Source organism: Vanellus vanellus (genome assembly GCF_965231255.1).
Source record: "Vanellus vanellus genome assembly, chromosome: 16".
Classification (NCBI taxonomy): domain Eukaryota; kingdom Metazoa; phylum Chordata; class Aves; order Charadriiformes; family Charadriidae; genus Vanellus; species Vanellus vanellus.
Window position 1 is genome coordinate 4,578,225 of NC_138921.1, and position 23,943 is coordinate 4,602,167.

The window sequence follows — 23,943 nt, forward strand, 5'->3', positions numbered from 1 at the left end:
CCGAATTCTTTTGAGAGCACAATTAAAACTTATTATTAGAATATAATCCTACATTGGTCCTAGGATAAATGAATTCTAGATGTTCACAGGAGGACGTTTTCCTTGCCTTAAATCAGAAATCCACAGGAAAGACAGCCTTTAGTTTACTACAACAATAATTTGCTTGCTTGTGGGATGGTCATCTGCACTTCATTGCTACATGCTGGAGTTCTATTTAGAAACCTGGCATTCCCCACCCTCCTGTGGGCTGCAGAACATTGCGTATCCTGATTTGCGGTGGAAGATTTTCTGACTCAATCCAGTCCAGGGACTATATTCGGAAACTGGAAATCTGACTGTCATCAAGGGAAAGTGCCCCAAAAGATTCATTCTGTCTTAATATAAGTAGTAGGCTCTTAGTCGATCTCTGTCCCTGAGATCAGCCAGAGACAGAGATGTGCCAGACAGATGTCTCCCTATCCAATATTGATGAGTAGCAGAGCCATGCGTACCCATAAATCTTTTTGGCTGACTTCCAGAAAGGTGGAAGAATGTGAATTAATTTAGGAGTTAGCTAGATGGCATTGAAAGATACTCATATGTCGCTATACCATTGTGATTTTGGGGAGAACAGGTCTAGTTATTGTTTGGAGTTTTCTGGAACAAACAGGGTTAGATTGATGTTGAAACTAGACTGTATAACAAAATGGCAGGCAGCCATCTGGGGAGGGAAGCGTCATTAAATCAGTTTTCCACTGGAGTGGAAAACATCTCCTTTTTTGAAACAGGGATGTTTGTTAGTTTGTTTTGTTTTTTAAATAGGTCAGTTCAATGCCAGTTGCAAACTACAATTCAGTTGGGAAGAGCCTGCTCATATAAAATCCACACACTGAGGCAGTTCCTCCAGCCCTCTCTGCTGTAGAAGTCATTGGGAGTATAAGGTGCTTTCCTGCAGCCCAGTTTTGGCTGACAGACGTAGCTGCAACATATTACAGAGTTCCAAGATTTGTTATCTAAAACCAAAATAAAACTATTCATTCTTACCTACAGTTTAGTAAAACAAACAGTGTCAGACCGAAGCATCAAAATTAAGTATTGAAATAGATTAAACAAAAACATGTCTGTCAAAATTATGTAAGGTATTAAAAAAAAAATCAACTTTTTACTAACTCTGGTGAATCAAGATACAGATGTAGACTTGGCTTCTTCATGTAATTGAACCTGAAAGAAATTCTATCTGGTTTCTTTTGAAGATTTATTTAAAAAATTCCAGTAAACAATAATCTGTGCACTGCAGCCTGGTAGGCATGGTGGTGAGAATGAATAGGGTAGCAAAGAACAATAAATAGCAGCACTTTGTTCAGAGTATAAATAAAAGCATCAGATGAGGCAATGACAGCTTTAATGTAGAAGGACTCTTCCAGGTAAGACTAAAAGAAATTTAGATGTGAATGCCTGTCTATTTTTTAATTTGGAATCACGATTTTGGTACTTTACAGATTTAAGATGTTCTTGCTCTGAGTGGGTGCGTTCATTCCTGTCTTGAAGAACTCAGCAATGACAGCCTACATGTTACTTTATTTAATTCTTCTAGAATTAGTTCTATACTGTTTGCTTGGAGGCCAAGAAACATTTTACAGTGACTACTGTGGGATTCAGATTTTTAAACAGCTTTTCCATGTTAAGAATTGTGATGAATAAGTGATTAAGACATAACACTGACAAACAGTGAAGTAACTTAATGTTCGTGTAGGGATTGAATGACAATTTCTGGCTGCTCTGGAGGTTCCTGCATGGTCAAATCACTATTTTGGAGCGCTGTTCACCATTCCTGATGTGCTATTGGCCTGCCTCACATTGTTTTCTTACCCTTTTAATTTCTTTTGCTACCTGGAAGGAAAAGGCTACAAAACCAGTATATTCTTCCTCAAACAGACAAAAAACATGGTGGGAGGTTGTGGCAATGATGACATGTTCATGGTCTGCCCAGGAATTGCATTTAGCCATTTAGAGCCAAAGGCTGTATACTAAAATACAAGTCTTGAAAGAAGAACGGCAACTCCATGCAGAAGAGTTTCTGTGGAATAAACATTTCCTGAAAAAAAAAGAGGCTTAAGGCTACTTTTCTGGTTTTCCTGTGTTTTTAAAGTACTGCAGATGGACTTAAAGTTTTAGAACCCACTTTTTAATAAAAGGTGTGGGTTTGCCACTGTTTCAAATTTCTCTATAATGGAATAAATTACAGAAGTACTAAGGGTAGAATATTTTCTACTTTCTGCTCTTCCCATCACTCAGCTATCCAGTTTTCCTAAGAGCAATGAGTCTCTTATGCATTGATTCTCTGAAATTTTGAAATGGATCAGATGCAGCATTTATGAATTGTACCAGTGGATGAAAACAGCTAATAACAGTTACTTTCTTGAAAACAAAGGGAGAGGTGCAGACTTGCTGGAACGTGTCTCTATTAAAATTCTTAAACCTTTTAAACATGAAGCAGAAAGTAATCAGCTTTTCATATCAATTATCAGAAAAAGCCTAATAGCCAACCTCAAAATGAAAAAAAAAAAAAAAACACAAACAAAAAAATCAGCGCTAAGTAATTGTTATTTGCTACCAACCTTTCTAAAGCAGAACACCAGCTACCACTTAAAATCTTCCAGAAGACAGCAGTAAAAGCAGCAGAGAAGGCTGGGTTATGCATCTACTCAATCCACCATGAGCAGGATTAGGAAATAAAGATTTTATGTTTTAGAATACAGGATGCTAGAATAAAAGGGTATTTGCACACAGGCTGCATAGTTTGTTGCACCTCTGTCCTCTCCATATTCTCCTTGGTTTCATTCTGATTTCTTTCAGTAGCCCAACACCAAAAGATGATCTATCATCTAGTTTCCATGAATAAGAACAGCTATTTCTCTCTTGAAAATGGCTCTTTAAATCCTACTGTTTCTCTATTTTGCCAAGCTGGGATTCTTCAGCATCAAACTGAGGCAGAGGCAGAGATAGGCAATGCTGGCAGTGGTGTTCAAGAGCAGTGTAGAGTCTGCTAAAGGATGGCCGTTCTAGAGCCAGTCTTCCCACCTTATATGTAGCCTCCTGGGGCAAAAATGCCATGTAGACATTCAAAAAGATCCAATCAACAGGCTGATACAAGGTATTTCTAAAGGTGCACAAACAAGTCTCTTGTCACCACCCCGTTGTCAACTGCCCAGCTGTGGTATGAGCAGGAGGACACCCAACTCCCACAGCATCAATCGGGAGTACCAACACATCAGAAAATGGCAACTGCTAAATAACATTTTTCTTTTCATCCCTATCAAGTCTTTTGTAAGGGGCTATTTCTCCCCAAGCTGCATATAAATTTTATGTTGTCAGTAGATTGATGCTGTCTCGCTTCATCTGCACAGTGCTTCATGCCAAAACCACAAGACTGCAGGACTTCAGTCGTAAAGAAAAAAATAATCAATAAGCCTGGGCAGCTTGTGACGCTTAGTGACATATTTTCACTGCCTGTATGGCTATATTTTAATTTAGACAAAAATAGTTAACAGCGCACTTGCATGCAAAAATAAGTCATCTGCTTCTTATCTAATGTGTAATTCAATAATTCCTATAATTGATCTTCATTGACAGTTTATGCAAGCTCACTCACCCACACTGCACATATTGTGCTTCCTGACATAATTCCCAACATAGACTATGATATTTCAACAGAGGAAGCTTGTTAAATCAGGTCAAACAAAATAAGGAATCAGAATCTGCTACAAGTCCTCGCAGCTGCCTGTCTTTTCACCCTCTTGCTCCCTCCCCCCCCAAAAAAGGCTCCCAACTATTCATATTTTTGTAATGGACTAAAAATACAAAAAAACAGTTTTGTTAAATGTTGATAGGCTTCAAAAGAAAAATATATCATCATTTTTTCCCTAGATGCCGGACTATTACTGTTGATCAGACATAACTACCAGTCTTTATTGTTTCCACATGGTTTGATTTTCCCTGGAAGTGCCATATATATTCTAATGACCTGCTGAATTAAAAGAATTCTAAATCACTTCCCAATTGATGAGATGCTATTTCTGAGATAGGCCAATAAAGGACATTTTCTCTCATCTCAAAGAGTGATATGTAATTTCAGACAAACACAAACAATAGATGCATTTTCCATTTACAATAATGGTAAATAAAGAGGAACATAATGTTTCTGTTTTATAAACACAATCACTTGCCTAGCCAGCGTTCTCCAACTATTTCAAATTACTCTTACTCTCCAAAGAAATGAGATATAGGAAGAGTTTAACAGGCTAACGACTAATAGATACAATTAATGGTACCAGAAAGCATGCTAAAATACTAGACACAAAAGGCTGGGAGATCATTTCTAGAGCATATGCTAGCACAGGGGAACCCCTGATTTAATTTTCTATAAATACAAAGAAAACTCCAGCTTTTTAAACAAAGCATTATTTGAAGGTTAGAGTGAGGCACTTTTCCAAAGATGTAGATTCCTTTATTAATGATTCTCTTTCCAACTGTAAGACCTAATTCTGTAGCAGTTGAACAAATGTTTCCCATAAATAACCTCCTTCACCCACAAGCCTCTTCCCCCATCATCTTGGGGTAGGCTTTTAGACTAACTATTGATTGTGCTGCTGAATGATTTTCCAATTCCTGATGGCTATAGCACTTCAGGTTAGTTATGCTACACTTTATTGAGCTAGTAAGTCATCAGGAGAAAAGGGGAAGCAACCAAGGGTGACACGTGCAGACGCAATAAAAAGCACAGTAGCCCACTCTTACCTTTCACACCCACAGCAAGTTCCTAGGGAGGCTTCTGCACAGGATAGGGATGTTGGTGTGCTCCAAAGAGTAAGACAATATTTCATGAGCTCTGCAGAAATAGCATTTTATGTGGAAGCATCTTCTTTTTCCCACAGAGTAACTTCTGAAACACCAAACAAACAAAACCACTTGAAGGGCAAACTTATAAATACTTTAATTTATTTGTACATAGCTTACTCTTTTTGAGTTAATAAATGGAGTAAAACTGACACAGCGTGTATCTTACCTGTCACTGATGCTGAATAGCACAAAAGTGACCCAGGGAGTAGCAAGGATTACAAGCTCTGGGCCAAACTCTGTGGCACGGGCAAGCCATATAGCCTCTTTTGGGAGGATATTCAATAAGGCTTTGGAAGGTAGTTACTTCCTTCCCTTTTGGCCTTTGCTGAAATTTCTTCACTTATACATAAATTTGGGGAAGCAATATTCATCTATCTATGCAATGTCTTTGAATCAAAACAGGGAGGGAAAAATGTAAAAATTAATTAAATTCTTCACATAAGGTTACATCTGACACCAAACTAAAGGGAATGATTAAAATAGGCAAAAATGATATTCATCTAATCTAAGTTGTTCTTTTAATAGTAAGGTGTTTCTGAAAGAAACCAGATACCCAAATATGTGGGAGATAATGCAAGCTAGCCCACAGCACTGAAATCATGCACATAAGAAGACATTCAATGACTCTTCCTGCCCAACAAGGCTGATTTTGTGTGGTTCAAAAGATCTTGTCAGGCAAAGGTCTGGAAGCTTTATAAAACAACCTGATCTCCAAGAGAGAGGAGAATCACAATCCAAAGCACAACAGGTACGAAAGGGCAATCAGCCAAACCGAGCTCTGCTGGAGAGCCTGGATTGCTGTAGAGTCATAGTCTCTGCATCTAAGATGAAAGGCCGTCAAGTAAGCAAAATAAGCACACGATCTCTCTATCCTTTTACAACAGCTTGTCAAAGGATTCATCAATCCCAATGAATAATATTTAGCTTCATGTTTGTCACATCTCTCATTTGTCACGTTGCAGGTCATGCTGCTTTCATACACCCCATGGGAGAAGTTGACTGTGAACTCAGACTCAGGCTGCACTAAATGTTCATAAATGTCATTTCCGATGAGACTGAGCTTGCAGAACCTCGGCAGGCATGGAATACTATAAAGCAAAATTTAAAATGGGAAACAAGAATAGAAGATACTTAATTAAGGTAATGTTCATGTCTGAATTTCACCTCCATATAGATCATGTGTGGGTGAATATTATATTGAAGCAGTTAACTGAATGCTGAATATGTTAGTGACAAATATGGTCTATGCACGTCCTAAAGCATCTAGAAGTATGCAAAGCAATAATATGGGAAAGGCAAGACAGAAAGACAAAGGAAAGTTTTAATCTGAAAGTTTAGTTTGAGGTTATATATTGAATGAAGGTTTGGCTTTTCCACAGAACGCCCACACCCATGCAGCAGAGCAAAGATTCCGATGAATGTGATAGCCAGAGTGTCACAACTTTCTCCATGGTTGTTTTTTCTCACATAATGTAGTTAGTTAATTAGATCTCCTCTGATCAATCATCGAATTACCGCTTCAAAAGGCATTATGATACGATAAGAGTGCCTCACAGTAGTTAAATGCTTTGATTTTTCTGTCCTAACACATTTACAGCTAGTATGAACTAGGTCCTCCCAGCAGGAATAAAGAAATACTTTTTCTTTTTTAAATTACAAGCACAGTTTATCTCACAATTTAAAAACTGACCAGTAAAACTACTGTCATATGGATTCATTCTCTCACCTTCTCCTTTCTGGTATTTAAAGCTAATCCCTTTCATGTTTTCCATGTTTCTTATGTTGTGATCTCAAGCTCTTTGGAGCTGTGACCTTCTCTCTTGCTCATGTTCTGTTCAGCTCTTTTAATACCATCACCATTACACATCTGTGACTTGAGCTGTGTTACAGCGTCTCCTTCCTTGATCCTTGGGAGTCTGTCTCAAAAACCAAAGTAGTGTAGTCACTACAGGAAGGTACTACCAGGAACTCTTGTTTTCCTCTTGTGACTTGGCTCTTAAAGAAATTGTGGCCTAAGGGTTAAGACTATAAGTCACAACTTCAACATGAGATTGGTGTATGACCTGGCATTGGGGACCGTTGGCTAGTTACTGCCTTGGCTTCTCTTCATCCCTCTGTGAAAGTGGAACAGTAGTTACACGACACTGTTACCCCAAGATTTGCCTCATTATAGTTTCTATGGAGAGCTCTGGACTCCTTGGAAAGAAGACAGCATGGGAAGACAATATGTAGTTTTTGGAAAAGTCTGGGTTTGCTGCCTCTCCACAAGCAGATGACATTGCTTGTGTGATATTCAGGGATCTTTGCATAGCGCTGTACAGAGATGTTCTTATGCTAGCAGTAAAGCAAACAAAAAAAGCTTTCAAAGTCATGCTTCTGTTAGTGATACAAGTCCCCAAACAGGGAGAAAAGATGCATTATTTTTTTGAGCAGTATAAACGATGGAAAATAATTTACTTTTTAACCCTAAAGAAGGACATTTGCCAGATGAAAGAGAGCTGAACTGTAGTATAGGAAGCACTGCAGTTGCCTTCCAAGCAAAATAGTGCAGGTAATTAAACAACAGAAACCAATACCCATAATTCAGCAGTATGTCTTAGCTTTATTTGGCAATTCTTTTTCTCTTGAAAACTCTTATACATAAATATGAGCTTAAAGTGGAAATTACTCATAACAAGTTTTATTTCATTGTGAATTGTTCTCATACAGCAGTAGGCAACCACATTTGTAAAAAAAAAAAAAAACAAATCTCTTACTGCCAGCCAAAGCTGACCCACACTCTTACAAAGTCTGCTATTTTGAATTTGAATGTGCTACCTGTTACGTGGGCAGCAGGCCCCAGAGAGATGATACACCAGTCTGGCAACTCTCCATTCTGTGAAGTGGAAAGGTGATGACAAACCAAAGGGTATTTAGAAACCAGCACCTAGAAAGAGAAGACACCGGATTTTCATTTTTCTGGAGAGGTTAAGACCTGGCTATGTTTATAGCAATGTTGATTACAACCCCCAAATTAAACCCCACTACTCAGACAAGGAAATAAATTATCATCTGGAAGCTCTTTTCCTAGTACTCAGTGTTCCCCATGGCCAGGCCAGCCGAGGAAAGAGAGATTTCCAGGTGCCCTCCAGAGCCAAGAGGAGGAGAGGTTCCTGCTCTAGACCACCCTGCAGAGCCACTTTTCCTCAGGCCTGGGGAGGTTGTGTCTCTATGCGGTTCCTGTCCTGCAGTATTCACAGACACTACTTCACTTTCTGAAAGTTATTTCAAGAGGAATGGGCATTTTGAATAGAAGCCACTTGGACTTCTCAGACATAATTATTAAGAAGTTTTGTTACTTCTTTCATTGCTTTTTTAGTGTTGGTTTCTTTCTGAACACCTCTTTCAACCTAGAGGACTCTGTTTCTCATGAGCTAGTATTTAGTAAATACCACGAAGCAATTTAGAATTTAGTCAATATTAAGAAGCAATACCTGTCTTTTCCAGCCTGAACTGATATGGGCAAGGTGAAAACCAAGAATGTTTCCCAGTACGATCCTGTTACCAGAATGCACACTGATAGACATCTCCCCCTGCCTGTCCCCTGCGTCTGGATGTCAAAAAGATCAGGCATTTAACTTCAGGCTTAAGATGAGCATGTATAAGGTAAAAACATTCTCTTTAGTAACTGAACTGTTTAAAAGAAACAGAAGTAAAGAAACCACTGTTTGAAAGCATGAAAAAGGAGAAGGACGCTGGGGAACAGCACTGACTAACTCATGCTAATGCAGGACCCGTCAACCATGTAGAATAAGCTTCAGTTAATCAGGAGCAACTTAATTACTTCTGCTCAATGTTTTTCCACCTACATGTTTATCGTAGTTCATGCTCTTGAAAAGTGCTGAAGAAACAGCTCTGGGGATGAAAGGCTGCTCCTCTCATAGGTAATGGGTGTTTTGAAAGCTTCTGTGCTGCACATATCCAGGATGTCTCCATCTGGGCAGGATTGTCTGGCTCCTAATGATGTGACAGTTCAGGCTCTGTGATTTTTTTCAGTGCTTGGGATTAGTAAATAAGGGGATCCCTTCACATCAGCTGAAAGGGTAGGTTTTGTTTGGAAAAAATACCCCAAACCAAAAACCCCTCAAGGCTGCCCATTCCTTTACCTTAAGGCAAGAAACTAGCAGTAGATGGGAATGAAACTCTGTTACACATACAGCCTCTCTGAAATGTTTAAATGATTGAACAGGAGCAAAACGTTCTTGTAGCAGATTATCAATCTCTTGCAGTGTCCAGTCCCCCATAAATCTTGGTCTCAAAAGACAAAAGGGCATATCCTTCCTGCTGCAGACACATGCAGCATTGACCACAGCACAGCCAAGGCAAAGTTTTTTGAGCCCTGCAAATGGAACACAGAAATGTTCCTCAAATCCAGCAAGGTTAGCACAGGGGTCACCTAAAGAAGGGCAGGAACAAGCTCATCTTCCATTGTGCATACCCACATTCTCTAATGGCAGAGAAAACTGACCAGATCTTGCATGGATGCACAGGTGCTGGTATTTGCACCAAACAGTTATTAGGCCCTAAGGATTAGTAATTACACAAATAAATATATAGCTAATTAAAAGACACTTATCCTGTACTTTTTACTTTCAAACTTCTTGTTCCCAAGAAGTGAATCAGGCCTCTCCGGATAATTTATAGAATACCAGTTTCCATAACAACATAATTGCTCAATGAAGCAAAAACACCTGGCAGAGTTGCCATTATCGTGAAATAATTGACCACAACAGTGAGTGAAGGAGGCTGCATTAAAACCAAGATTGCTTCATGTCAACACATTCAATTACAATCCAATAATGCTAGATCAAAGACCATCATTTCTAACATGAGTCATTAAAATCACAGCATACCCATAAGAAGTAGAGCAAGATGAGAGTGAACAAATATTTTTTCCCCACAACAAAGCAGAAAGTCACATTTAATCATTTAATGGTTGCAGAACTCCATGGCCAACACCATGACAGGTAATTTTAGGACATAATGGTTCCCTATAAAGAAATACAAGCAAGAACATCTCACTCAGTTTGTGTCTTCATATGAGCAAAAGCACAGGCTACTTTTTCTTTTTAATAGGAGTGTTTGTTCCACAAAGACTTGTCAAACATTGTCATGTTGTAAGATTCACAAGAGAGTAACTCACACCCACTGCTGAAAACACCTACTTCATTAAAAAAAAACAGGCCTAGCCTAGATGTAGATCTGTATCTACCCATGGAAGCATTACATCTTTACTGCTTCTGTGGACTGCAGAAGCAGCAAGCCCAGGGCCAGGTTTGCGTGGAAGTGTTCAGACCTAACACCTCTCAAGTGGGCGTGCAGTGCCCACCCTGCATGGCCCCATTCCAGGTCTGCTCTGGACCCTGGTGTGCTCACCGTGTCCCCAGGACATTTTTTGTTTCTTTGCAGCTTCTCCAGCTGAGAAAGCCTGAAGCAATGAGAAGCAGCGCTGCAGCCGTTTTGAATAGAATATGTCTGTAACACAGTGCTGAAAGCACATGGTGGCAATCCCCGCAGTTGGCGCAAGAGTATGTGAGGACAGGAGCCCTCCTGGGATAAGCATTGGAAGATTGTCCCAGTAGAGGGAGCCAGCTTGGACCCTGTCTGTGTCTGTAGTCTAAGTGGAGCATGGTTAGTCAAGAAGGAGCCCTAGGTGCAAAGCAGCATCTATGTCATATGGTTGGTTAGGGCCAGGTGTAAAAAAAAGTCACATTGCCAGTCTGGTACCCCAAACAAACCAAGCTGGCCTGAAATATTGGCTACGCAACTCCACTAGCTCCAGAGTAGTTCTGCTTATTCCCAGCACTGTCAACTTTGTTCTGGAGAATCCGTTACGGCATGCTTCCAAACTTCACACCTCAAAGTGACTAAAAGCTGTAGTACAAAGTATTTACATCTCTAACTTATAGATTTCTCAGCACGGTACTCATATGTGCCATAAGATAAGTCAAAACTATTACCCTATTCTTTTCCCTTTGCGTGCCTTGTTCCTTACACGCAGGCAGTAGGGTGAGCATAGTATGGTGTTGGCTCTGTCCTTAGGCAGTCCTGAGTCAGCCAGGACATGCTTTATACCCTTAGCAGTGAAGGAATTTTTCCCCTGACTTCAACGTTATGAGTCACCTTGGTGGATGAGTGCCTTTTGTGCTCTAACTGACGTAATATTGATAACCCTGGGAGACAACAAACTTGCCGGGAACTCTGTGGGGATCTTAAGCCTTGGGAAGAATCAGGGTGGTCTTTTATTTTACTACATGTTGCTTGGCTAACACTCATAACAGCTTTTTTTTCCCTTCTGTTTAACCAGAAATTTGTGTTTTCTTCTCCCTTACCAACCTCTGCAAATACACTTTCCCATCTTGTATTTCCTCTACCCAGCACCAGGGAAAACCTGGGCACACACATACCCAATAGCTTTGGACATTACAGAAGCAAAGAGAAAAAAAGGTCACATGAGTCTTATCTCTGGCTTTGCAGTTCTGGCCTGCTTCAAAAGCAAGGCACGTAATTTCTTTAATTATTCATTTGGGTGACTGCGAACTCTGAGCAAACTCTCTTAGGCTGCCTGCACCTCTTGCTGCCCATCTTGCAGCAGCAGGAGGCTGTGGTGCACTGAAATACCTCAGCCCAGAGGTACACAAACAACCAGAATAACTAAAACATTTGTCAGAAATAAAGCACAGTAAAGCAAAGAGAAGAATAAAGTAATTAATCATTCAAAAAGATGAGAGAGAGAGAGAGCGCATGGCAAAAGAAACCTGATAGCTTGTGCCACCTCCCCTGGAAGACTGTCAGCCCACTGACAGGAAGATTAAGGATGCTGATGGGAATTCCTCTCTCACCACAGTCCGCTTTAAAAGCACAGGACAATAATCTACTTTTACAGTTCTGGCAGTGGCTTTCCCACAATGCATCTTTTTCTCCCCTTATTCTAAATAAAAAAGGATGATCCCTTGCAGTGCTTGTTTTCTGAGTGCTGCCCTCACAGCTGAGGTGAAAGTATTGATTGAAGCACTTGAACATTTATTGGATTTGTGGCTTTTCTGATGTGTGAAAAATGTTTTGTCCTGCTTAACTCATACAGTCCTACATAGTCCAATATTTCTTGGTGTAACCACCAAAGATCCAGACCCTCCAACCACACTTCCTTTGTGAAGAGACGAACTGATAAAATCGCTGAAGGCAGAATACAAATTTCAAAGCATTGGTTTTAAGGATGTACTTGACATTGGGCTTGAAGAGCCTGCACAGCTTAGAGTTCACCTCTCCTTGACCCTCTGGGGAGGACAATACACGTTGCTATATCCATAGCTTAAGCTGGATTGCCTGTTTCAGTACCTTGCTCCTTCAGGAACCTGTTTAGCAGAGTGAATTGCATTGGCAGATTGCCATGAATGGCTCCTTGAGTGAAGTTCTCCAGCCATCCCCATGGCTTATTTACTGAATTGGGTAATGGTGGGTTGAGGAAAAGCAAGAAGGGGAAATTACTTAGCAACAAAGTCAGTGATGTCCTTTTTCCTTATACAGGATAGAACTTTTTGCTACTTGCTTTTCTCATACAGCCCTGTAAGTTTTTCACCTGAACAGGAAAAGAATAATTGCTCCTCTTACAGGCAATCTTACACCACTCTCTAATATAAATGCCTTATTTTCACCCTAGTTTCCTAATACCGCAGAGAAGGCCCTCATATGTCCTGGATAAGGTGACATTTTTGTGTTATATGATGACATCATTTTCATCAGTCACTTGCACTCAGTTCTCTGTGTGCTTGAATCAGTCTGGCTTTTTTGCATTTTCAGAAAGAATCATCCCTGTGGTGATTTCCATGCTGAAAAATAATTTGCACTGCACACACAGGAACCTTCTGTACTGAGAGAGCATCAGCTCCTGAAATGCTTGATCTAAATTTCCACAAGAACTACCCACTATTTGCAGTTCTTAGAACCTGAGTAGTGAAGTCTCACATCAGGCTTGAGCAGTGCAATTAAAAAACCCAACCAAACAAACTTGGTTTTGACTCATTTCCCTTAACTCATTCTTCATTTTTCTAGGCTGAGGTCCTCCAAAGGACATAACCAAGCCTAACTAGAAGAGCAGAAATGGGAGTGGGTGTCCATCTATGGACAGCAACTATCCCAGTTCTCAACTGAAATACATTTTAGGATCCTAATGGATAATGCCACCATATAACTCTAAAGAAACTGTACTGTTGTATTCTAACAGTTTTTCATGGATATTTTATTGGGATAACACATACAAGATGAAATATTAGTAAAGTAACATACAAAGGAGTTTTAAAAAACAGTAACCTGATATATTTCTAAAAAGTCAAATCAATAATTAAATTCACAGGACAATGATTATTTTTTAAGTGAAAGTTAATAACAGGTGATGCTGTGAAGAAAGCTTTAATTCAAGGTTACTCTAGATAACACTGTTATGTTTTGCAGTCAATAAGCCCCAAACAAACATTAAGGTTGTATAAATGCCTGACTGAGATAGTGGTATATCTATGATACATAGCACTGATTTAGATGTGCTTTTTCTCTCCATCCACGCAATAGCTTTTTTTCCCCTCTCTATCCCAACAGCTGCAGCTATGGGTTTTGTTTCAGGCTTTGTTTGGGGGATTAAAGCCATCTCAGTATAATCTCTTTTTGTTTTATACACTGGAAGAAGCATTAGAGATAAAAATTAGTGCCATAATGGATTTCATTAATCACACCAGAAGGCTTGGTTTGCCGTAGTAGGCACTTCCAGCAGAAGATGCTCACAATCAATTTAAATATTAAACGCCTTCCTCTGTTTAAATAGTGATGATCAAATCTGTGAAAGCATGGTTCCCGCGTCGGGGCAGGGAGATTCTTTTAAAAGGGCCAATACTGTTCAAATCATCTCGCCTTCTGGTGAGTCCCGCTTTCCAGAAAAGTAAGCATCAGTTGATTGAGCATCAGTTGATTGCAAGGACAAAAGGTCTAGCAAAATCAGTGCCTGGGGGAATTGCTATGAGATAAAGGCTGTCACCTCTGGGTCACCAGTGCAAAAGTAATCACAGTCATAACAGCCAACAGTTACCATTGTGGGACAGATTCTGGCAGGCAGCATGACAAGAGGTGACAGGTCTCTGCCTGGTCTTTGGAGAGCAGGTGCTCACATGACAAAAAGCACCACTAACATTAACTGATGCTGCCAGGAAAAGGGCCAAGTATTGGCCAGTCCTGCTAGCTGGGCTGTTGGGGTGTATGCCACACAAAAGGCTAAGTCCCAGTGGCAGGTGGCCAGAGGGAAGTTTGCATTCCCACAATTCATGCTCTAACCATTACGAATAATCAGCAGCTCTCTAAAGCCCTGGGTCTAATGCAATGCAGGAGCCAACCCCACTAGAAAACTGCATCAGCCATAAACTGTCCCAGCCAAAACCATCCTTGGACTGATGTGTTGGGGCAGTTGCATACAGATGAACATGGTCTAAGTGAATCTGCTGTAGAAGGAAGGAAAGCAAGCTTCATGGAAGCAAATTCTAAAGAGAAAAGACATAAAATTCATCATTTCTTTCTGCAGAATCTGGGAGTCAAAAGCAAAGGTTTCCGTAAAAATACTTTTGTTCAATCACTATTAAAGCCTCACTTGCAATTAAAGTATAATCAGAAATTGAGGAAAGGCAGTCTTAGCAAATATGACAACTACAGTTTTACCTCACCTTTGTCTGCCTCAGCCTCCCTCCCATGGCAAGAAAGAAAGTGATGCCTGGATCGAAGGGGAAAGAAAGCCCACAAAACCAAAACTGAAACACCAACAGGTCCTGCCCCCAGCAGAGTCTCCTCCCAGAGAGAAAAGTGCTATAAGCAGAATTGACTACAACTCCCAACATTCACCGAGGCTGCTTTTAAGACAAATATTATCCGGGAACATCCTAAACAATCTGAAATTGAAAGCAAGCCCCGGTGGTTGTTGGAAGCTGTAGTCAGCTCTCCAGGGGTGAACTACTGAGTAGAAAGATTGTGAGAGCCACTCTCGTAACCAAAAGAGCCCCACTAGGGATCTGGAGGAGCAGGCAGTGAGCAGGAAGAAAGCGCTGTGCCCCTGTGGGGGTGTCAAGCTCCCTCCTTGGGGTTTTCAGGACACCCCACAGTTTCAGGGGAATTTTTGGCCTGGGCCTGCAGCAGAAACAGTGAGACCCGATGGCAGCAGGCGGTTCTAGCAGGACCCGCACCCAGTTGAGAAGCACAAACCTACACACTCAAGCACGCAGCGTCCCCCCGCCCTGCGCCCCCCTCCCTGCGCCGAGGAGAGCGCTGCGCGGGCGCTGCCGCCGGCGGGGCCCGGCGCCGGGGGGCGGGGGCCGGGGGCGGTGGCGCTCCCCGCCCAGCAGCCGCAGCCGCGGGCCGGGCGCGGGGGGCGCAGCGGAGCGGCGGCGGCGGCGCGCAGGGCCATGTCGGCGCCGTGCCTGCGCCTGCCCGCCGCCGGGTCAGCACCGGCGGAGGCGGACAGCGCCGGCGGCATGGAGCCGCCCGCCGCCGCCGCCGGGGCCGGGGCCGGGGCCGCCGCGGCCGCCGCCCTGGAGCTGGCCCTGGAGGAGGAGCTGGCGCTGCTGGCCGCCGCCGGGGAGCCGCCGGAGCCGCCGCCCGCCGCCGCCGCCCGCGACCCCGAGCTGCTTTCGCTGATCCGGCAGAAGGAGAAGGACCTGGTGCTGGCAGCGCGGCTCGGCAAGGCGCTGCTGGAGCGCAACCAGGACATGAGCCGCCAGTACGAGAGGATGCACAAGGAGCTGACCGACAAGCTGGAGGTGAGGCCCCGCCGCCCCCCTCCCACTCTTCCCCGGCCCGCGGCGCTCCGCAAGGGCCCCCGCTTCAGGGCCGCGGCTGCCGGGAGCCCCCGCGGTCTCTCCCCGCGGAAAGCGGCCCCTTCCCCAACAAATCCCGGGGGCGGCAGGCAGGCACGGGCCCTGCCAGGCAGCCCACGGAACTCCCTGTGGCCGTGATGGGGAAGAAAGGGTCTAAGAAAACCCTCCTAGGCCTGGGGGAGTCAAATCTGCTGTTCTTCCCCCTCCCGGCTGCCAGCTGGCGAATGGGCCTGGTGACAGGCTGCAGCACCTTGCTTCGGGGGTTCCTGTGGGTGCTGTTTTGCCCCAGAACCCACGTACTACCTGGGCAAGGAGACGTGCACTGTGCTCAGCTCATCTCCTCACAGATATGCCTCAGAAGTTAAATTTATACAGCAGGTACTGAGCTACAGAGCATATGTAACCCTTATGCTTAAGCTGTTGCAGCTAAGGCATTAGGCATGGCAGGAGATAAACCCTAGTGATACATCTCTGTTAGGTGGTTGCTCTGAACAATACCTACAGGTATCCAGAGAGAGCTGTTAGCCAGTAACTCAGTGGGTTGAGTATTCATTGATTTTTAAGGATGAAATAGAGCTATTACCAAAAAAAAATTACTTGTGCAGGCAGCTTCTTTTGGAAAAACTCTCTTGCACAACGATATGAGAGAGCCACTATTACCCCCACTCTTTTTCTTAGAGATACTCTTGAAATTTTAATTCTCCCAGCAAGTAATACTGCTTAGAAGGCTGAGAAAAAGCATCTCTCACCTTTCTGGAGAGAGTTTGAACACTGCTGGATTAACATTCAAATTTCAAGTCACAGCCCCTGACCAGTTCTTTCTGCACAGTCCTGTGTATTCCTGTGTTCCATCCTCACAGACTTACATCTTTAAAGTTCAAGACGACTTGTGAAATTACTCTATGGCCTTTGTTCTCCTGACAAAATCCCTCTCTGTTCTTAAACTTAGCATTTTACCCTAGCTGATCCCTTCCTCTTTGCAGGGAAATCTCTCTGCATTTACTATTCTGATAGAAACAATAATGAAGGTGACATTTGCTCAAATTGTTGTTTAGTGGCACTATTTATCAGATTAGAATTTCCCAGAGTATTAAAATTTGCCACAGCGAATGCTTTCAGGTTGATCTTTAAGCAAGAACAGACGTATGTGGCGTTGTGCTGACGTGGTTTTGCTGATGAGTTGGAGTAGAACCTTTCCTACCGTTAAAGGAAAAACGCACAAGTTTAGGTACTCACTGAGCTGCCTTATAGGGCGTTCGAGAGTCTCAAATACCACTTGCTGTTTGCAAAATGTTGTAAAGCTGAAAAGGAGAGGGGAAAAACCATGACTTTATACTACTTTAAATAACATCCCCCAAATGTTTACCTCTGCTCTTACGGGCCCATTCAGAAGGTGAATGAAGGGATGATAAACACAGCCAATTGTTTACTTCTTTTCATCCCACTACTATCATTCTAACTTTCCCGTTGAATAACAGATTCCTGCTTTTCAGGCTACCCACCTGATAGGGGTTAGTATTATCTACTTAAGGATCAGATTTTTTTTCTGCTGGGTTTGGCAGATCTAAGATGGTGCTACTTCACACACACACAAAAAAAAATCAAGCTTGAACATTAATCTTCTACAACACAAGCCTGGTAATCCTAGCCTCTGCAGATTAAGTGTTGGCCTCCTCCTGTTGCCACTGAAGTGAACAAAATTTCACAATAAGCTTTTCAATTTCAGAGGAGCAGGGAGGAAGGACCCACATCTGCTACCTCCTTCCCTACGCTGAGAACTTCCCGATGATGATCAGAAGGAAAGTCTCAGATTAAATCCTTGGTGACAATTGCACCTGGTACAGTGATGTTTAAGTAGCATTTAGGAGGACAGATTTTCTCCCAGTTAACAGTTCAGAGTTGGTTACAAGAGCTCAGTGAAGCCACTCCATTCCCAACAGCCAATATGCTGGCCTGCTCCTCTGGTGCTTTGCCTCAAGACTAAATGTGTTCTAGTTTTGTAGGTTCATTACTGAAGTGCAGCATTCCTACCATACACCTATTCTGGCAACTCTCGCTTCACAGCCTGAATTCAAATTCATTTCTAATCATGGAAATGAAGTCCTGTAATAAATTCTGATTTGTGATCCTAGTCAGTTTTATCCTCTGTACGGGATTAGAAGAGCTAATACCTCTGTTCCTCTGACACAGAGAAGCTTGCCCTGTCCAAGCATTTTACAGTATGGACCCTCTTTGTCAGCTGTGAAACTCCCCCTTGCTGTCATCTCTTTAAATGAGGACCAGCTCAGTTAACTTCAAGAGAAGCTGCTTTCGGAAGAAAATGTCTTCTAGAAAGCTGTTCTGTGTAAAAATCAGTGAGCAGCTGGTGGGTGGAGAGACACCCAGAAATCAAGAAGCTCCCCTACTGAGGACAGCAGTTTGCCCTGTCATCACTACATGCAAAAAAAAGACCATTATCCAGATCTGCAGCCGTGCAAGAGTGAGGGCAGGCAAGGGGAGACGTCTGCTGGGAGAGGAAGAGGCAGCAGGAATCGGTCAGCATGTTCCATCTGGTTTATCCCCCCATCTTTGCAACAGCCTCTCTGTGCCCCACTGCACTGTTTTGGTTTCTCCATAACAAGAGAATAAACCTGCTATTCTTCACCTCCCTCTAACTCTAACCTTTGTGATGACCATTTATTGGAGCTATATGTAGTGAGGATTTTCTTTTGCAGTAAAGGACTAAAGTGGTTTTTAAATGATTGACAAGGCTTATCTGTGGCTTCTAAATCACATTTGAGTATGTCTGGGGAACTTCGGCTGCAGTGCTGCTCCTTAGTAGGCTGAAGTTTCATCTTCCATTTAGAGAAGTCCCTGGATCTTTCTAAACGTTGCCTAGCAGTGAAGAAGACAGAGCTATAAAAGATAGCATTTTCAGTGTGCCACTAAAAGTGAAATTCTGGCTGTTTCAGCCACGCTTAGGCTACAAACAAGATTTCTTTGCAATGTTTGTCATGGGCCTGGTGCTGGGATCTCATGCCCACCTATTGCATTAAAAATAATTATATATTACTTAGCTCTCTCATTTGCAAGGGGTGCTTGCTCTTTTAGCATCTGAAACACAGGGAAATACTTTTGCGTTGGGACAGTGGTTTTAATCAGCCTTCCCTCACATTTGAGGGTTTTCCAGAAAGTCCCAAATTTGCAGAAAGATTTGGAAAAACACAAGCAGGGTGCTGCTACACTGCACTGTAAGGAGCACAGAAAAGGATTTGGAGATAAGACCAAGAAAGAGAAGACATGGGATCTTCTGCAAAGCAAGAGGTGGAAGATCAGTGATAACGCAGGCCAGAGGGCTGCTGGAGAATTGGAGAGCTTTGACGTTCAAACCTGCTCAGGAAGGTGGCAGAGACCCTGCAAGGGAGGCTGTGTGACATCAGCAGTAGGCACCCAGGGGAAAAAGCCAACTCACAGCCTGTGTTTCTAACAAGAAATAAAAAGGCACTTCACATAAATGCAGTGCAATTTTCTTTTCCTCCTAGCAGGTTTATTTTCCCCTCCTATCATAAGTGCCATGAGGATTGCTCACTGGGGGATGATACCCTGTGAAAAACGGGCGAGTGCTGCCAGTGCTGGGCCCCACAGATTTCTGTTCTTTGCTAAGACATATTCCTAAAAGGCTGGTGCATGCAGTAGAGAGTAGCAGCAGCTTATTCTAGGGAACAGAAGACAACCAACAAGGAGAAGGCTCCTGCTTTTCAGGTTTCCCTGCTAATCTTGAGACATCTGGAGAAAAGAAGGCTCTGGGGAGACCTTATTGCAGCCTTCCAGTAGTTAAAGGGGGCCTACAGCAAAGATGGGGAGGGACTCTTTATTAGGGAGTGTGGTGATAGGATGGGGGGTAAGTTCTACACTGAAAGAGGGGAGATACAGATTAGATATTAGGAAAAAATTCTTTACTCTGAGGATGGTGAGACACCGGAACAGGTTGCCCAGAGAAGCTGTGGATGCCCCATCCCTGGAGGTGTTCAAGGCCAGATTGGACAGGGCTTTGAGCAACCTGGTCTGGTGGAACGTGTCCCTGCCCATGGCAGGGAGGTTGGAACTAGGTGATCTTTAAGGTCCCTTCCAAGTCTAACCATTCTGTGATTTTATGCCCATGTCCCCGGTCTGTGACTGTTCTGCAAGTACGTGCTTGGCTTCGGTCACCAAGGGAAATTCAAGCTCAGAGTTTTAGAGCTGGGATTCTTTCAAACAGGCACACATAAATCTGTTTTTGACCTGATTTGCAGCTCTGTTTCAGTCAAGACCTGATTTAACTGAGCCTGTAAAACATGCAAAAGTTCCACCAGATCCATGCTGCTCCTCATTTTCCAGCCAGTCCTAAGCAGAGCAGAGTCTCCAGAACTGAGAGTGGTTTCTCAAAAACCTGCAACCCAGAACAGGCATGTACATAATGTCTATAGAAACTACTTCATTGCATCCATTGCCACTCCAGAACAGACTGCATCAAACAACAGAGTTACTGTGCACAATCAAACTACCAGACAACTAATTAGGTCAGGAATAGAAGGAGCAAATGGATAGATGATTCAACTGTTGTTCGTAAAACCCATATGACAAGAAAGATGCCTCATCTAGATTCCTCATCAGCAGTCAGGAAACAGTTTGTGTAGTTTTGACTATAAAGGCAATTTTTAAAAGAATTATGCCACTGCCTACTGAAATATTGCCTTGGAGTTAAGCTAGGCTGTGCCAAATCAATTGGCCTGCCTGACCTATATATTCCGCCTATTGACATGCAGTCTGCTTTACTCTTTTGGCAGTTGTTTCAGTAAAAATTCAATGTGCTGATCTGCAAAGGCCAAGGACAGGCCAATTGCTGGAAGTGGAAAGCAAGTTTAGTGCCAGTGACCTGCCCTGACTTGGGATTGCCACCTTCATGGCATTGTCACGCTCTAGTACCATTCTCTTTCCTGCACAAAAGGTTTCAGCCCTAAGCATAGAGGGGAAAAGAAGGCGGCATTCACTTTTTGCCTCCCTTCCTAACCTCTTCTCCCCCCTGTTATCTAGCACCTAGAACAAGAGAAACACGAACTAAGGAGGCGATTTGAGAACAAAGAAGGAGAATGGGAAGGAAGGGTGTCTGAACTGGAAAGTGATGTGAAGCAGCTGCAGGACGAGCTAGAGAGGCAGCAGGTTCACCTGCGCGAAGCTGACCGTGAGAAGACACGGGCCGTCCAGGAACTCTCCGAACAGAACCAAAGACTACTGGACCAGCTCAGCAGGGTGAGTCACCGCCGGTACAGTGAGGGCACGCACCTAGCCACCTTGGTCATGGGAAAGGCTTGCAGCTCTGCTATAATCTACCTTTCAGGCAAATGAGTGGGAAAGCTTCCTCTAAGGGGAAAAAGAAAATGGTTCTGCATCTGGTCAGATTACACAGGTGTCCCTATAAAGGATGCTGCCTTTAAAATGAATTTTACATCTTTAAGGAATGCTGCATTTCATTGGCAAAACTGTTATGTTTCTGGATTGAGTGGTCATTTACTGCATAGATGTCTCTATCAACTGTTTTATATATAAAGCTGATTTAGAAAATCTGTTTCTGATTTCCAAATAGGCTGAACAAATGCAGCACGCAAGAAAAAGGCTAATCGGTGACAGTGAGGTGAAAGGCTTTTTGCTGACCTCCCTTTTTTGACATACATTGGCCATAGTGTTGTAGAATTGAACATACTATGTCATTCTAAGATGGTGCATCCCTGCAGATAACTTTGCCATGGTTAGATGTGTGAGAATCTACTGAAATTCCTTGGAATAGCATGTTTCAGCAAAGAGCTTAACTTGGCCCTGAATGAAAGAGGATTTATAGAGAGGCTGCTACAAATCAGCCTAATTGACTGAATACTTCCAGCATGGGTTTCTTTCTGACAGCAAGACTTAACAGTTTCTGTCTCCTCACCCAGAAGTTAACCTGTCTTCTAGAATTAAGAACCTTGGTTGATTTTTTTTTCTCCCTACTGGACAGTTAGTACAAACTATAATTTTAATGCTTGAGAACACAGTTACTCCAGCAGATGAAAGCATTTCTACTTGCCAGTTGCTTATCCCCAAAATAGCATAGAGCAAAAATACACACCACAGACTCATGCTGAAGAGGCCCATTTAATGTCGTAAGAGCACATTTCAGACTAGACTCTGTCAGAGGTGAGTCTCTGGGGCTGACACAGGGATTGCCTAAGGGAAGGTTGAAACCTTGAGCACAACATTAGGACCAGAACACTCTGAAATGGGCCAAGTGTACAGACCTCTTCATTTGATCTGGGTATGCAGTTTTCCTGGGCCTCTGGAGGTGAGAAGAGCAGGTCTTGGGTATAACACTCTGTACTGGCACTTGAGGATATAATTCATCATTCTGCTATAGATTTTCTTGTCAAGTACTAAAACAGCCACTTAGTCTGTGGATTTGTTTAACTGGCTTAAAAAAAACAACAAACAAAGAGACCCCCAACTCCTTTAACTTAGGAACACTGCTAAACTTATTCATGGTTTTAAAGCCGTATCTCCCAAGTATAGCAGACAAGCTAGTGAAGATCTTTCACCTCGTCTCTGGACGGAGCATATTTCACATACAACACGGATGAGAGATTCCACCCAAACCCTTGCAGAGCTCCTTATGTCAGGTTTCTTCTCCAGGGCTAAAACTTGGGTCCCATCAGATCTGGTGACCCTCAGTGTTTTTCTGTCTATGCGTTATTTCCACCACTGGCTGGGAAATCTAAGATATATTACAGTCCCAGCATAAGCACAAACTGAAAGAGCAGTCTAGAAGATAGGGGAGGAAAACCAGACAGCTTGCTTTGGCCTTTAAACCACATAGGATTATCCTCATGTGACACTTGTGCTACAGGAGCCTCTCGCAGCCCAGATGCTCAGAGAGCTGCTCAGCTAATCCTTGTGCAAAGGAACAACCAAGTTAGGTCTACCAGCATGCAGTGTCCCTTAACTCCCTATTACTGCCAGAAATAATCTTCATCCACCCACTTCAGAACTGCCACATCCTGGGAAAAAGTTGAATCTTGGTGCTGCCCTCACTGCTCCAGCCCAGCCCTACTCCCAGCTTGGAAAAGAGAACTGTTGTTCTCCAACACAGATGAGGCAGACTGATAGAAACAACTTATGCTTGCTGAGGCACAATTCAGTCAAGTTTGTCACCTGCCCAAAACTTGCTAGTAACTCAAATACAGCAATGGATATAGCAAGGGTGTAAACAGTCTTCCTAGAGTCATGAGAATCTGGGCAAATTGAAACAGAATGGTCTATTGTCATTCACCCAAAGCTTTGGTTGAGGCTTTTTAAAATCTCAGCGTTATATTAGCACTCGATTACTGGATACTTGGTATTCCATGTTTGCTGCTCCATAGTGCAAGTGCAGTCTGATTTCATAGAATCATAGAATCATAGAATCAGTGAGGTTGGAAGGGACCTTTAAGATCATCAAGTCCAACCATTAACCTACCCTGATAAAAACACCACCACTCCTAAACCATGTCCCTAAGCACCTCATCTACCCTTTTCTTAAACACCTCCATGGATGGTGAATCCACCACCTCTCTGGGCAGCTTATTCCAATGTTTAATAACCCTTTCAGTGAAAAAATGCTTCCTAATATCCAATCTAAACCTGCCCTGACATAACTTGAACCCATTTCCTCTTGTCCTATCACTTGTCACCAGGGAGAAGAGGTCAGCTCCCATCTCTCTAAAACCTCCTTTCAGGTAGTTGTAGAGGGTGATAAGGTCTCCCCTCAGCCTCCTCTTCTCCAGGCTAAACAACCCCAGATCCCTCAGTCGTTCCTCATTTGTCTGTTCTCTTATTCTGAAGAGGTTACGCATGTAATTTTTGAGGCAGTGCTTGCTTAAATCATGCACCCACATAGTTCTGGCTCCTGTTACTACTTAGGCTTTCAATAAATATAAAGGACAAATACAGCTGCATGAATGTGCTTGCCTACAGCTATATTGCCATAAGCTGAGGTCTTTCTAGGGGTCATGAACTGAGCACTGGGAGAGTAAAAAACCCTATGGAGAAGTGCTGTTACAGCTTCTGTGAACTTTGAGGTGTTGCTGGTATCCTCCTTGCATTCCTGGTTCTGCATTTTGCGCCTGCATTTTGTGTCACAGTGGGTTGTTTGGGAGGA

The 23,943-nt window shown here is 42.9% G+C and overlaps 1 protein-coding gene across 1 annotated transcript in view; it reads left to right on the plus strand.

The window, feature by feature from the left end:
* Positions 1-15,350: 15,350 nt before the first annotated feature.
* BICDL1 (BICD family like cargo adaptor 1) overlaps positions 15,351-23,943 on the plus strand; it is a gene marked incomplete at its 5' end in the record, with an annotated part of 50,468 nt that continues 41,875 nt past the window's right edge. The window contains 2 exons of the mRNA XM_082491817.1: positions 15,351-15,704; positions 20,814-21,029. Coding sequence (XP_082347943.1) covers positions 15,351-15,704; positions 20,814-21,029 — 570 coding nt within the window. The remainder of the gene's footprint in view (positions 15,705-20,813; positions 21,030-23,943) is intronic.